The sequence below is a fragment of the Henckelia pumila genome, chromosome 4 (assembly GCF_033568475.1).
Source record: "Henckelia pumila isolate YLH828 chromosome 4, ASM3356847v2, whole genome shotgun sequence".
Classification (NCBI taxonomy): Eukaryota; Viridiplantae; Streptophyta; class Magnoliopsida; order Lamiales; family Gesneriaceae; genus Henckelia; species Henckelia pumila.
This window is the reverse complement of record NC_133123.1, coordinates 68,777,042-68,793,744: the sequence shown is the minus strand read 5'-3', so window position 1 is coordinate 68,793,744 and position 16,703 is coordinate 68,777,042. Positions and strand designations below refer to the sequence as shown.

The 16,703-nt window shown below is 34.0% G+C and overlaps 1 protein-coding gene across 1 annotated transcript; it reads left to right on the top strand.

The window, feature by feature from the left end:
• The first annotated feature begins 10,829 nt into the window (after positions 1–10,829).
• Positions 10,830–12,106, top strand: LOC140865855 (uncharacterized). The gene has a single exon (XM_073270676.1). It carries the CDS (start codon positions 10,932–10,934, stop codon positions 11,949–11,951), a length of 1,020 nt encoding a protein of 339 aa, XP_073126777.1. The 5' UTR covers positions 10,830–10,931; the 3' UTR covers positions 11,952–12,106.
• Positions 12,107–16,703: the final 4,597 nt, after the last annotated feature.

Here is a 16,703-nt window from a genome sequence, read left to right as displayed (position 1 = left end):
ACTCTTGCTTAAATATATGAGTCTATTTATTTTATTGCTAGTTTATTTTATTCACGCTTTTAATATTTTTTGCTGCATATTATTGAAGGTGTTGTCAACACCTGGTGATAATACCTAAATCTGTATATGTGCAATCGATTATTCCTTACAGCCTTAGTTACTTAGTATTGTAAATCCAAACATTTTGAAGTAATGCATTTGGTTTACTTTCAAAAAAAAAATAGATTCGAACTTCGTTGTTTTTTTATTTTCTAACGAACTATATATGTACATATTGGGAATTCGCCAACCACCTCGTTCGATTCACCATCTTCTTTGATTGTTCCGTTCCTGCAAAAACAGAAAAACAGAGAAACCAAGAAAATACAGCAGTAACGTGAGTAATACAAAGGAAGGATTTCGGGGCTCAGACGCTACGACTCTCCAAACCACTAGCAATCCACGGCGAAGGCCACAAAGGCTTCCCAACCCAACTCACGCCTACACACATTAGGAATTCCCTGGCCAACCCACGAACGAGAGAGAGGGCAGCAACACGCACAAAGCAAAGAGAAAGGGGAGAAGACACTCAGTCACTAAAAGAAGGAAGCTCACAAAGTAACCTTCACTCAATCGATCATTCACCCAATGGTTCTCTCTCGGCCGCCTCACTCTCTCTCGTTCTCACTGGCTTCTTCATTTCTCACATAGTAGAAAGCCAAACGCACATTGAAGGAGGCGCACTCAGATTAGGGAAACATAAATAAGGAGCCAAGGAAAATGGGATGGGCAATTAAAATTTAAGTTGGGCCAAAGCCCAACAATCTCCACCTTTTGGCCCAACGCCGGTTCACTAGTTACAAGAGTCACCTATAGTCATCATCATCGCCCCACACAAAACACAAAGTTAGTCTTTAAACCAATATGCAACAAACACCAAGTAAGCTACAACACTATAACGAAAAACAGAACACATCTGTCAAAAAATCAAAGTTTAAAAAACTTTTCAACATTTTCAGAAACAAGACTCTAACCAAGAAAATGCTCTACCTCGCTTGGAGCCCAGTCAAGTTCTGAAAAAATATAACTATTTTTCACACAGAAAAATAGAAAAAACATGCTAACAAATTTCACACATAAAAAATCAGATAGTCAAACAAACACAAGTCTCACAAAGAGACATAAGCACAAAGCTAACACATTTTCACACAGAAAACATGCACATAGTCACAAAGACGCACATGGTAACAAAGACACGGCGCGGATGAATCACAAAGAGACGCGAAAACATGGAAACACGACAGTAACCAAACACACAAAAATCCTAGGATTCTACCAGCATCAAATGCGCATACATAAATCCTAGACTTTTACCAGCAACACATGCTAATCTCAACACATAAATCCGCGGCCAGCGGTTATGCTACTAAAGAGATAAAAAGCGGTTCCAGCCAATTTACCAGAGCGAAACTCATCGCAAGAGTTTCAATTCCAACAAACCAGAGACGACAGCACGGTGGACAGCACCTAGCATCCAACGACTGCATCGACATCGGCGTCCAGCGGCTCTGGCGGAACTCAATACCTAGCTTTCGACGACGGACTCCACCTTGCTCTGATACCACTGTTGGAAAATCGTCGATCGATCCGACGCAGTTCTTGTATGCGTTTCACCTGCAAAAATACAAAACAAAACAGGAAAACCAACAAGGCAATAATAACGTGAGTAATACAAAGGAGAGATTCTGGGGCTTAGACGATACGACTCTCCAAACCACCGGCAATCCACGGCGAAGGCCACAAAGGCTTCCCAACCCAACTCACGCCTACACACAGTAGGAATTCCCTGGTCAACCCACGAACGAGAGAAAGGGCAGCAACACGCACAAAGCAAAGAGAAAGGGGAGAAGACACTCAGTCAATAAAAGGAGGAAGCTCACAAAGTAACCTTCACTCAATCGATCATTCACCCAATGGTTCTCTCTCGGCCGCCTCACTCTCTCTCAATCTCACTGGCGTCTTCCTTTCTCACATAGCAGAAAGCCAAACGCACACTGAAGGAGGCGCACTCAGATTAGGAAAACATAAATAAGGGGCCAAGGAAAATGGGCTGGACAATTAAAATTTAAGTTGGGCCAAAGCCCAATAGTACATGTACATGGGTGTTGCACAAATAAGCTGTTTCTTTTGAAATAAAAAAATATATTTAATCCAATGAATTCATTGAAAATGAAAATTGCATGTTTTTTAAATCAATGCGAATAACTTGTATGGCACTAACTTGGAGAACACTCTATTTCAATTTTGTGATCACTAAATTATTCCCTATCGTTAAATTAAACCATAAAATTTAATGACAAGAAATATTATTTCACGTTTCTTTTTTGTTTTTTAAAAAAAATGAAATTTAGGGACCAAAAGTATTAGGTAGCTAGAACTGTTTAACAATTATATTCCTGTATTTTGCCACGTTTTCAATTTCGGCCATCAAGTTTTGTGTGTGCAATTCATGATACCCTTCAATTTTTAAGGAGTAACACTCCTGTGAGACCGTCTCATACGTGAGACGAGTCAATTCTACCCATATTTACAATAATAAGTAATAATTTTGGCATAAAATGTAGTACTTTTTAATGGGTGACCCAAATAGGAGACCCGTCTCACATAATTAACCCGTGAGATCGTCTCATGGGAGTGTTTGTCACTTTTAAATTATGTTTTACAAATGTCCCAGCCGTTAGTTGAAGTGTTAAGAGTTTTAAGACCCCATAGAAAAGACAAACACTCCCATGAGACGGTCTCATTGTTAATTATGTGAGACGGGTTTTCTATTTGGGTCACCCATTAAAAAGTATTACTTTTTATGCCAAAAGTATTACTTATTATTGTAAATATGAGTATGATTAACCCGTCTCACGTATAAGACGGTCTCACAAGAGTGTTACTCAAAAAGACAAAATCACACGTGAATCAAATTTTAGTCCATTGGATAAGAAAATTAATTATGGATACCTCAGTTAGCTCAACAAAAATCAATCAGGTCTATTTCCAGATTATCGATCTTTAATTACTCGAATCCAGATAAATTGAATTGAAAAATTAATAGTGGTGAAGATCAAGGAAGAAATCTCAAAATAGACATGGCCGGGTTATACATGTTTATAGGTATGGGAAAGTGGTATATATGTAAGTTGCCACAATTGGATTCTTGTTACATATTTATTTTTATATTAAATAAACTAATATCCCTTTGTTGAAAGACAAACACTCCATGAGACCGACGGTCTCATGGGTTAATTATGTGAGACGATGTTGTATTTCAGAGCACAAGGAGATCAATTTATAACATTCATGGCAACCACTATCAATAGACGATTCACCAAAATCCATCCAACATTCGAAGAATAAGAACACACGCAAGAGAAACAATAACAACACGGCGATTTACTTGGTTCAGATTGAGATCAATCCTACATCCAAGGTTCTGGGAAACTCCCAAAGAATTCACTAAGAATCGAGACAAAAGACAGTTCAATACAATCCTCTCAATCGATGTTATGCCACAAACTAAAACAAGTAATTAAGGCATAAAACGAACAAGAACAGCAGAGACAGAATCACCGAAGTTTCAGCTCCAATCAGGAACCCTTCAATCTTCACTCTAATATCAAGAAGAAGATCCCTAATATTCTTCAAGGATAAGAACTGTTCGACAAATCAAGAAGGAGAAGAGCACCCAGATCTTTTTTACTTTTCTGTGTCGATTAACCCCCAGATCCAAGCTCTACTTAAACTAACTCAACTAATTAACTACCCTAACAGAGCTAATCTAATCTGTTGAATAACATCTTGACTCCATTAGACTGATCTAAGCCGTTGAATACAACTAATGCTCAAGTCAACAAGTCAACATTTTATCCCACAAATCTCCACCTTTGACAGATTCGTTGCTCCCAAAATTGAATTCAATGAGTTCCCATTTCAACATAGATTAGATCACTCCACAAGCTGTAGCATGCTCAAAGCTTGATTGAGCTTGCCAACCGGTATTACTTTAGTTAACATATCTGTCGGATTAACATTTGTATCAATTTTCAGAATTTTAACCAATCCTTTTGATACAATGTCCCTTACAAAATGCAACCTTACATCTATATGCTTTGTCCTTTCGTGAAAGACAGAATTTTTTGATAGATGTATAGCACTTTGTGAATCACAGAATATTGTAACACCTTTCTGCTTGAATCCAATTTCTGTCACAAATCCTGAGATCCAAAGACCTTCTTTTACAGCTTCTGTTAAGCTTATATACTCCGCTTCAGTAGTAGATAACGCAACCACACTTTGCAAATTTGACTTCCAGCTCACTACATTTCCTCCAAAAGTGAACACATATCCTGAAATTGACCTCCGTTTATCCAAATCAGCTGCATAATCTGAATCACAATAACCAGTGACTTCATATGGTTTCAATGCAGGTTCTGAATACTTCAGCTTTAATCTTTTAGTTCCCTTAAGGTATTTTAGTAACCACTGTACAGCCTTCCAATGATCTCGACTTGGTTTACTCATGAACCTACTAACAAGACCCAAACTATAAGTAATATCTGGACGTGTTGAAACCATCATATACATGATGCTTCCTACAGCATTAGAATATGGAACATTCTTCATATGCAAAGCCTCTAACTCTTCTTGATCTTCCTTCATTGCTTTTAACTTGAAATGAGCACCAATAGGAGTAGTTACTGATCTAGCTTCTGCCATATTGAAAGTTTCTAGGACCTTGTTTATGTAACTTTCTTGAGTCAAACACAAAATCCTTGTCCTTCTATCTCTTTGAATTTCAACTCCTAGTATTTGCTTTGCTGGACCAAGATCTTTCATTTCAAATGCAATATTAAGCTGTTGCTTTAGTTTCTGAATTTCCTTAAGCTCTTTACATGCTATAAGCATGTCATCCACATAAATCAACAGATAGATAAAACACTGATCATGAAGCTTCTTGAAATAAACACAACTGTCAAATTTGGACCTTTCATAACCTTGCTGGAGCATAAAATCATCAAAACGTTTATACCATTGTCTTGGTGATTGTTTAAGACCATACAAGGATTTTTTCAGCATACAGACTTGTCCTGCTCGAGGATTAATCTCAAAACCTTTAGGCTGTGTCATCAGAATCTCTTCTTCTAGATTTCCATGTAAGAACGCTGTTTTAACATCTAGTTGTTCTAATTCAAGATCTTCCATAGCTGTAATGGCAAGCAAAATTCTGATAGAAGTGTGCTTCACGACTGGAGAAAACACTTCATGGTAGTCTATACCTTCAACCTGAGAGAATCCTTTTGCAACTAATCTAGCCTTGTATCTCGGTTTTTCAACTCCTGGGATTCCAGGTTTTCTTTTGTATATCCATTTGCATCCAATCACCCTCTTATCTTCTGGTTTATTGACTAATGTCCATGTGTCATTCTTGATCAATGACTTATACTCTTCTTGCATAGCATTCTGCCAGAGTGCTCTATCTTTACCTTTCATTGCCTCTTCATATGTTGTAGGTTCTTTTACTTCCATTAATTCAGCCATATTAAGAGCAAAGGCAGTGAACTCAGATGATGCAAATCTTGAGGGAAGCCTGATTTCTCTTCTTATTCTGTCTCTTGCTAGTTTATATTCTTCCAAATTGTGTTCAGAATCTGTATCAACATCTTGTTCATCTTTGTTTTCATTTGAGACTTCTGACTTTTGAATTTCATTGTGACATATATCATAAGAATCTTCGGGTGAGTCTTGGTTAGCTCCACCTTCATCCTTATACAGTGCATTGCTGGATGTTTGAGTCTGATTTTCATTGTGAAAAGGCTGCTCAGCTTGTTTAGAGCTGGCTGCTGCTGGAACAACTTTGTTAGCATAAAAATTAGACTCATTAAATACCACATCTCTACTGATAATGCACTTTTGTTCATCTAAAAGCCAGATTCTATACCCTTTTACGCCAGTAGGATACCCCAAGAAGATGCCCTTCTTAGCTCTAGGACTTAACTTCCCTTGATTTGCATGAATATATACAACACAACCAAAAGTCCTTAGATGTGTATAATTTGGTTTTATGCTAGACCATTTCTGTTCTGGAACCATAAACTCGATGGCAGAAGATGGTGATAAATTGATCAAGTAACAAGCTGTGGAGGCAGCTTCTGCCCAGAATCTTTGTGGCAATCCACTCTCACTAAGCATGCATCTAACTTTATTCATGATAGTTCTATTCATACGTTCCGCAACTCCATTTTGTTGTGGTGTATAAGTGCAAGTCTTATGTCTAGTAATGCCATACTTAGTACAATATTCATCAAAATCATGATTACAAAATTCCAAGCCATTATCAGTTCTTAAAGTCTTGATTTTATTTCCAGATTTGTTCTCAACTAAGATTTTCCACTCTATAAACTTGCTAAAAGCTTGATCTTTTGTTTTCAAAAAATATATCCAAACTTTTCGAGAATAGTCATCAATAAAGGAAATGAAATATTGACATTTAGAGAGTGATAGAGGTACCTTAGGAGATCCCCATAGGTCAGCATGTATATAATCCAGAGGTGACTTAGTGTTATGAGTAGCTGTATTGAAACTCAATCTATGTGTTTTACCTAAAACACAATTCTCACAGAAGTTCAGATTACTGATGTGTTTTGCATCCAGAAGTCCCTGCTTGCACAACTCTTGTAACCCCTTTAAGCTCATATGCCCGAGCCTTTGATGTCAAAGAAGAGTTTGATCTTTATCAGACATGGTTAGATGAGTTTCAGATAATAGAGTTGATCCCTGAAGTATATACAGCCCTTGTTTCAGAATGGCTTTCATTATCACTAGTGAACCTTTCACTACTTTAAGAGTGCCACCTTGAGCTTTGTAACTCATCCCCTTCTGATCCAAGGTACCTAAGGAGATCAAATTCCTTTTTAGCTCAGGAATGTACCTTACATCAGATAGAATCTTCACTGATCCATCCCACATCTTTAGCTTTATTGATCCAACCCCATGAATTTTGCAAGACTCATTGTTTCCTAGAAGCACATAGCCTGTTTGTGTCTCAACGAAATCTGAGAACCAGTCCTTTCTAGGGGACATATGATAGGTGCATCCTGAATCAAGAATCCATTCTTCTTTTGGGTCATCCATTGAGATGGTTAGGACCTCAGCCTCTTCATAACTCTCAAGAATATTTGCTGCATCAGTTGTATGAGTGAACTCCTGTCCTTGATTGGATTTTCTCAAAGGACAGAACCTCCTGATGTGGCCTTCCTTCTTGCAAGACCAACATGTTCTCTTTGGTTTTGACTTAGATCTAAACCTTGATTTTGGCCTACTGGCAGGTCCTCTTTTCTCAAGTGATCTTCCTCTTATATTTAGGCCTTCTCCAGCAGGCTTTTGAAGCTTTCCATTTGCCTTCAAGTCTAGTTCCTTGGAATAAGCTGCTCTGTCACTTCTTCAAGTGTAAGAGTCTCCCTGCCATATTTTAAGGTGTCCCTCAGTTGATCATATGCTCTTGGAAGGGAGTTTAGAAGAAAGATTGCCTGATCTTCCTCATCAATATTGACCTCCATATTCTCGAGATCTGATAACAGCTTAGTAAAATCATCAATGTTCTCATCTATCGATTTGTGTTCCTCCATCTTAAAGCTGTAAAATCTCTGCTTCAAGTATATCCTATTTGGTAATGCTTTTGTCATATACAATTGCTCCAGTTTGAGCCACATATCGGCAGCAGTTTTCTCTCTTACAACTTTTCTAAGGATCTGATCACATAGACTGAGAACAATTGTGTTTCTTTCCTTTTTTAATATCTCTGATTTGTTCTCCTTCGAATCTGGAATCTTAGACTCTCCTAATAATGCATCATCAAGACCAAGATTTCCTAGATGTGCTATCATCTTCTCCCTCCATAGGTTGAAGTCATTTTTTCCATCGAATTTCTCTACCTCAAATCTTGAGGTGGACATTGCTAGAGAGTGTCCCTGGCCAGTAGACATGCTTCAACAATAATTTCACACACACCCGAGACAAGATAATCCAATGATTCAAACAAGAAGAAGATAGATCAGAACACCCTCTCAAGATCTTTCGCCCCAAGATTTTCACCTTGAGGCTCTGATACCACTTGTTTTATTTCGGAGCACAAGGAGATCAATTTATAACATTCACGACAACCACTATCAATAGACGATTCACCAAAATCCAGCCAACATTCGAAGAATAAGAACACACGCAAGAGAAACAATAACAACACGTCGATTTACTTGGTTCGGATTGAGATCAATCCTACATCCAAGGTTCTGGGAAACTCCCAAAGAATTCACTAAGAATCGAGACAAAAGACAGTTCAATACAATCCTCTCAATCGATGTTATGCCACGAACTAAAACAAGTAATTAAGGCATAAAACGAACAAGAACAGCAGGGACAGAATCACCGAAGTTTCAGCTCCAATCAGGAACCCTTCAATCTTCACTCTAATATCAAGAAGAAGATCCCTAATATTCTTCAAGGATAAGAACTGTTCGACAAATCAAGAAGGAGAAGAGCACCCAGATCTTTTTTACTTTTTTGTGTCGATTAACCCCCCAGATCCAAGCTCTACTTAAACTAACTCAACTAATTAACTACCCTAACTAACTGAGCTAATCTAATCTGTTGAATAACATCTTGACTCCATTAGACTGATCTAAGCCGTTGAATACAACTAATGCTCAAGTCAACAAGTCAACATTTTATCCCACAGACGAGTTTTTTATTTGGGTCACACATTAAAAAGTACTACTTTTTATGTTAAAAGTATTACTTATTATTGTAAATATGAGTATGATTAACCCATCTCACGTATGAGACTGTCTCACATGAATGTTACTTTTGTTAAAAATGTTTTTCTCTCCATAAATTGGCAAATTGCAATTACATATATATACAAAATATTTTCAAAGTCATTGCACGGCTGAGAAAAATAAAAGATATTATTAACACGGCCGTCAATTACGTCGCCACTGCAATTTAATTATACCAATAGTTCCACGCAATTATTAAAACCTGGAAGGAAAATATTCTTCTACTAATTATAAATTAACACGGTTGACAAGATTTGAAAGAATTATATATGAATATGATGTTAGCATAATGATAGTCTTCATATTACGTCCAAAAATCTAATTTTTTTAAATTTGGTTATGTGACGGTTCATACATGCATATTAGCTACTAGCATGATCTCCAGTCTCCACCAAGTAGTTTAATCATTACATCATTTTGATTAAATAAAAAAATTCATATGAGATTGTCTTATGAATTGATTTGTGAGATGGATCTCCAATTTTAAATTTTTTTTATGAGATCGTCTTACGGATTGATTTGTGAGACGGATCTCCGACCTAAATCGTGAAAATATCATTTTTATGTTAAAAATATTATTTTCACCGCAAATATCAAGCGGATCGATCTGTTTTTACAGACATAATCCGTGAGATCGACTCATCGACCAAAATCTTTCTCTTGATTAATTAATTAAATAAAAAGTTGACGTTCCAAACAATGATAGAAATTAAACCAATAGACGTACCAAAGCATCATTCAATTGATCGTAGCACACAATTTAGGATTTGTAATAATATTTTTTTAATTATGAGAAATTTGGCATATGCTTGATTAGCATTTCTTGTAATAACACATTAACACTTGCAGCTGTATATGGCTGACCCAATAGTTTTCTATCAATATGTAATCATCTAGCCGATGGTGGCACGACAGATCATCATTGTTGACCCATAAAACTTTAAAATTATGTGTGGTTTTGTTTTGATTTTTCTACGTAAAAGATTAATTAATTATTTAATATTTTACAAATTACAAAACTTGATCACGCTTGTTGAATTGAAAAATAACTTATGGGTTTTAATTATTAGAGGTTGAAAAAAGTTGAAAAGAGGAAAAAAGTGAACGATTCAATATCAAATATTGGATAATATTTACTTTCAAATAATTCCAAAACCCTTGAACAAATTAAAAGGCTTAATTAATTAGTCTCATGCGGTGATTGATAATCAGAGTTAATTCAACCAAAATCTTTTTGTTATTCGATGTACCCATCCTAAGTCAATATCTACTGAATTAAATACTACGTTTTTGTCTAAGCTACATCACCCCTTAATCGTGTTATTAATACCCCTTCATGTGCAAAGTGCGTGTGCATACATATTATAATTAAGGGAAAATTATAATTTCTTTCGTGTAACTTGCATGTATTTTGGTCGTGTTGTGGGTCAATTTATGATCTTAGATCACGAATTTGTAGTTTTTTTTTTTATCGATTTTAATCATTTTTCATCAGACTATTGACAGTCTGACATGTTATTGGCAAATGATGATATGGCGACGAACGTTATTGGAAGTTCAATATTGTCACGTCAGCTGAAAAGAATTGAGATTAAAGGAAAAAAAAAATTATGAATTGTTCGTAACTTATATATATCTAACATATATTTATTCTTCTAAAAAAAACATATCTTATTCACTTTAAAAAATCTTTTAAATTTATAATATAACTTATCTATATTATTGTATTTTTTAACAAAATTTATCAAATTGAGGTAATTATTTCAATTATTTCAACGGTATAAACGTGCCCACGAGATAGTAGTAAATAATGTAGTTTCCAATTAATAATATGGACAATCAATAAATTTCTAGAGGATTAGTTAGGAGTGTCCATCAAGAAAATTAAATTATTAAATGTGAAGCATGACAATTCCATATCACACATATATATAGATATAAATAAAGAAAAGCCCCCATATTCAAGTCAAGAAACTGTGTCCTTTCCTCCCCCTTTCCTATCCCAGCTGCATTATTCTTATTTATATATAAATTCCAATTTCCCTTCGCCAATCAATTCCTGTATATATAATGGCGATGGAGATTATGAAACCTCCTGCAAACATGGACTTCAGATTCGACAGCGCCTCCACTTCACCTTACATAAGCGCTCCTTCCAGCCCCCAACGCTTCGGCGCCTCCTTCTTCTACAGCGCCCCCGCCAGCCCACGTGTCTACGCCGCCGCCGACGAAGGAGGCTACGTTTCCGTGCCTTTCGACTGGGAAGAGAAGCCCGGGATTCGTAAGATCACTAAAGAAGAACAGATCAGTACCGCCGCTTCTTCAAACTACGGCGATGCCGCTGATCAGGACTTGGAGGAGATAGATTTCGCGTTCGATTTCAGTGGGAATCTTGAGAGGCTTTCTCTGTCGGCGGATGAGCTTTTCGACGGAGGCAAGATCAAGCCTTTGAGGCTTACTCCAAGATTTCACTACGACCAGAATCACAAGCCCGCCATGGATTCGCCCAAGAAAAACAAGAAGAAAGATTCGGGTCTGGACCTGCAGGGAGAGACACGGAAGCAAAGTTTCCAAGAAATTAGTCACACCAGAGGAAGGGAAAGAATATCCAACAATAATAATTCTTCACAATCCAGGCACAAATCGACGAGATCCTTGTCTCCTTTACGAGTTTCTGATCTGTTGTTCGACCCCGAGGAAGCAACAGAAAACCCATCTGCAATATCAAGTTTTGCTTCGTTCTGGCACAAGAAATGGAAGATCAAAGACTTGTTACTGTTCCGAAGCGCATCAGAAAGCCACGCAACGGATAAAGAACAGATGAGGAAGTATTCTGCATTGAAGAAAACGGATTCGATGGATGTGAAGAACTCGAGTTTCAGGTCCACAGATAGCAGCAGCAACGGATCGGTTTCCCGGAGAAGAAGAAGATCGGGGCCTCCGATCTCAGCTCATGAATTGCATTACACAGTAAATAGAGCAGTTTCGGTGGAGATGAAGAAGAGAACTTTCTTGCCTTACAAACAAGGATTATTGGGTTGTTTAGGATTTCAACCATCTCTATTCTCCTCCGATTCCATGAAATTTTAAAATATGCACAAATTTTTTTTAAAATAAAAATTGTAAATTTCATGCTCCGAACTTGCAAATATAAAATATATTTTCGATACGTATTTATTTTGTTCGGGATCAACTGGGCGTGCAAAATTACTGCTGAATAATATGAGCTAATGAATTGTTTGTTTGCTTTTGTTTTCATTTGTTTTTCTTTTTTTGTCCCGAGGTATGTCGAGCAACTATAGAAGTTTTTATAATTGTGCATGCACACGGTTGAGTTTCCATTAAATAAATATCACAATGCGTGTGTGTGTGTGTGTTTTTATTAAGCTTACGCGCGCATGATATGCATAATGCAATTAGCCATTGATATAGACAAAGTTTGATTTTGTTGTAATAATTTTCAAAACTTTGAATTGACAATTGCTCATAATTAGCCACCATATGGCGGCAATTTACTTTTGACATTGTCATTCATTTTTATATCTTCAAAAGTTTGGATTGACAATTGATCATAATTAGCCACCATATATGGCAGCAATTTACTTTCGACATTGTCATTCAATTTTAAAAAAATTATCTTATTAGTTAATTTATTTATATATGAAACTGTTTATTCATCATTTCACCATCTACCTTTAACTAAATAACATAATTTAAGATATATCATTTTCAAGTATTTATTATACACTTGACGAGAACGGTTCTGATTAAACCATGATTCGATCGAGGTAGATTCCACGGACACGCTTGTTTGAAAAAAAAAAAATTTTGAGACAAGCATGTATCTCAAATATTTTGGTAGGGATGACAATTTTTCTTGCGGGATCGGATACCCGCGAGGAAAATCCGAAACGGGACGGGTTTAAGGGAGTATTTTTGGATATGAGTTTAAGTTCGGGAATTTTTAAAAATTCTCGAAACATATTGGGACGGGTATGGGGATGTTATCCTCATTCCCGAACCCGCCCCGATAATAATAATAATAATAATAATAATAATAATAATAATAATAATAATAATAATAATAATAATAATAATAATAATAATAATATTTTAATTATCAAATTTTATTATATCTAAAATATTATTAAAAATTAAAATTAAAAGTATTATTATTATTTCGTTTATATATATTTATACATTATATATAATATATCCGTTTATGATAGGGTATTTTTTTATAACATAAAAATATTATTTGAATATCATTCATGTTACATACACATATATAGTATTATATTAGTCTAAATATATATATATATATATATATATATATATATATATATATATATATTATTTTGATAAATTTAAAAACAATATATAATCTTAATAAATTTTTGATACACATTATTTTTTTAAAATAATAATTTAGATTTATAGAAATATTTTGTATTTAAAATATTTTTATTAATTTTAAAATTTATATGTTATAATAAAATTTATTTATAATATAGATAAATATATATATATATTTGGGTATGAGTATGGGGATGAGGATTTGATCCTCGCGGGGATGGCTATGGGGAATCCCCGATAAGATTTAATGGGGATCGGGGCGGGTATGGGATCGGATTTGAATTCGAGGACGGAGATGGGCCCTACCCGCCCCATTGCGATCCCTATATTTGAATCAATCATGATCATTAGATTTGAAGTGAAAATAATACCTTATTTTAGGATGTTAACGGACTTTTAGTATTACCAAAGGTTGTTTACAATGATTTTTTATATTTTGTAATTTCATATATATACAATAAGTATTACTGAAGGTTATTTACTTATTTACAATAATATTTTATATTTTGTGAAATTAATATAAGGAAAATAAATTTTTTTTTGTCCACTAACTTTTTCTATTTAAATTTTTTGTTAACTAAGTTTGGTTTGGTGCACTAAATATAATATAATTTGACTTTTAGTCTTATCAAAAATCGTTGACTTGTCCGAAGTAACATCCAACAATTGATCCAAATTAAATATCCAAATATTAAAAGTTAACGGACCAAAACCTAAACGTGGACAAGTTAGTGAGCAATAGAAAAAAAATCCATTTATATATATATATATATATATATATATATATATATATATATATATATACACTATCCGATGAATTGAGATGATTATTCATTATAGTCAAATATTTCTATGAACCTTTAAATTAAGAAAATTACAAGTGTTCGATAATTTTAGAATCACACATGCATAATTATCGAATCACACATGCATATACAAAGAATGCCAAGTTTTGATTGTAATTCAAAGGAAAAGACTTTGATCCTTTTTTTTAAAAAAAAAAAAACCTTGTAAAATTATATTCTTTATTTTCATAAAAATAAATTTTGCATACTTTACAACAAATGTAAGCTAATACGTGTAAGACAATATTTTATATGTTGTATATATTGGAGACAGGTGGAGCCACAAATCTTAAGCAATTAACTCTAAGATCATCATAAAAGGCCATTTTATTAAAATAATAATATCCAACATATAAAGGTAAATTTTAAATTAAAAATAACCTGTGATTTTGGCCAGCTTTTGTCTACCTTCTTTTTATTTTATTTTTGTACATAACAAACTATGCTGATGGCTCCGGGCCATTTTGCACATCACATCATGGTGATGTGTTATGGCCCGGGACCGTCAAATCACCCTTCGGGCATTGGCTTTGAGGGTGGCATAGAATTTCTCCAAAAGCATATTCGAATGCAGCTGTTAAATGAAGGATGTAATCATTAACATCAGTGTTGGATTTTCTTAATTATAATTATAAAGTATCATTAGTTAACTGTAATATATGTTAAATATCATGGAGGAATATTGAACATAGGATTAGCAAATATATATAGTTATCTCCTCTCAATTTTGAAAAATATTATTGTATTTTTTAATCTTGATCGCTAATAGATATTTTAATCTAGGACCAATAATTATACATGTATGTTTAATCAAAGGACTAAATGAGGATTACATTTGTTTTTCATGTAATGTAACGCTTGGCCTCTCGTGAAAAATTCATGTGACTCCATGATTGAGACACTACCCTATGGATAGTTATTTGAACACCCGTGTTAACCTTAAAACATTATCCTAAGGTGCGTACACGACTCTACATATAAAAAAAATGTTTATATATGTCGATACACTCTTAAAACAATAACTTAAAACTCTTAAAAAAAATCCTAAACACCCGTATTAGCCTTTGAACATTATCTTAAATGCTATAATTTGTACTTTACTTTTACCATTATATAACTCCTCACCATGACAGATTAAATCTATGGGAGATTTTATTTAGCAAATAATGGCTTGTTTATAATGGGAAATTTTCAATTGTAAGACATTTTCCAAAATAACTATAAATACCTTCAAAAAAAAATAACTATCAGGTACCGTTTGATACACGTATTATTAATCCATGTACAACTTATCTTATCCAATCTCGCGTTCTTTTTTTTCTACTATTTATCCATCTATTAAGTATTTATTTACATCAATCAAATCATTAATCATTTATCTTACATCAGTCAAATCATTGAATTCAAATCACTATATTACCCTTATAAATAATATTATTCATATTTTTTTTATTTTTAAAAGGTTAAAATTATAATTTATCATTTTTATATAAAATTTAATCAATCAAATCAAATAAACTATGATTTATCAATCAAATCAAATATTATATTAATTATTATAACTTATTTATTTTATATTACATTATATTATTTATCTATATATTATTAATCATGTCCTCGACTTACGTCCTTCAAATGATAATAATAATAATAAAGAACCCGTCAAAAAAAAGATAATAATAATAAAGAAGAAGAAGAAGATATTTTATGTATGTATATGTCATGTGGCTTGTTTCGCTTGTTATTATTAAAGTGGAGCCCGTGGATGTGTAGGTTGGTAGACCAGATGACAGAGAAGAAATAAATGGCAGGCAGTCTTAAACCTTATTAATATTTGTTTGAAAATCGACCAAAAATTCAAAATCTGTGTGAACACTTTGACATTCTATGATCAGCTCATAAGCTTTATATATATTATATTATATATTATATATATATATCAGCTTATAGGTATAGTTTATGTAACATATGGAATATGGAGTAACCCTCTTCCAGTATTTTAATATAATATTTGCGTTCGACTGATCATCTAATGAGTTCAAATATTTTTATTTTGAATTCAGATGATAAATATTGCAAGCATATAGAGCAACTAAACTAGTAACTAACATAAAAATACACCAAATTTCAAACACGTGCCGTAGCACATCACCAGTAACATATTATTATATTTGGAAGTTGCGGCACTGCTTCATCAAGAAAAAAAAACTTTAATAGGCTCACACATAAAAAAAAAAAAAATATTATGTATAATCGTAATTTAACTAAGGACGAAGATCACACGGGAATAAAGCTTCGTCTAAGCTACACCGTGCTCTCGGATTTATCAGTATTTTCAGATCAAATTTTCATATGAACATCTTGTGTAAACTATATCCAGAATATCACCCCGATGTAACATAAATATGGCCTAGAAATAAAATCTTCGGACGCCTTTAAAGATCCAAATTTTTATAACACAAAAAATCATGTAAAACGGTTTTACAGATAAATTTTATTAGACAGATCCATAACTTGAATCACTTATAAAAAAAAATTACTTTTTAAGTTAAAAATATTATGACTTATTTGTAAACACCGGCAGTATTAATCCATCTATCCGCGTGACCTTGTAACAAAAGACCTACAAATTTTGCAAATG

Bases quoted from the DNA above. Each gene is read 5' to 3' on its own strand.
- LOC140865855 (XM_073270676.1), top strand. From the start codon at position 10,932: ATGGCGATGGAGATTATGAAACCTCCTGCAAACATGGACTTCAGATTC.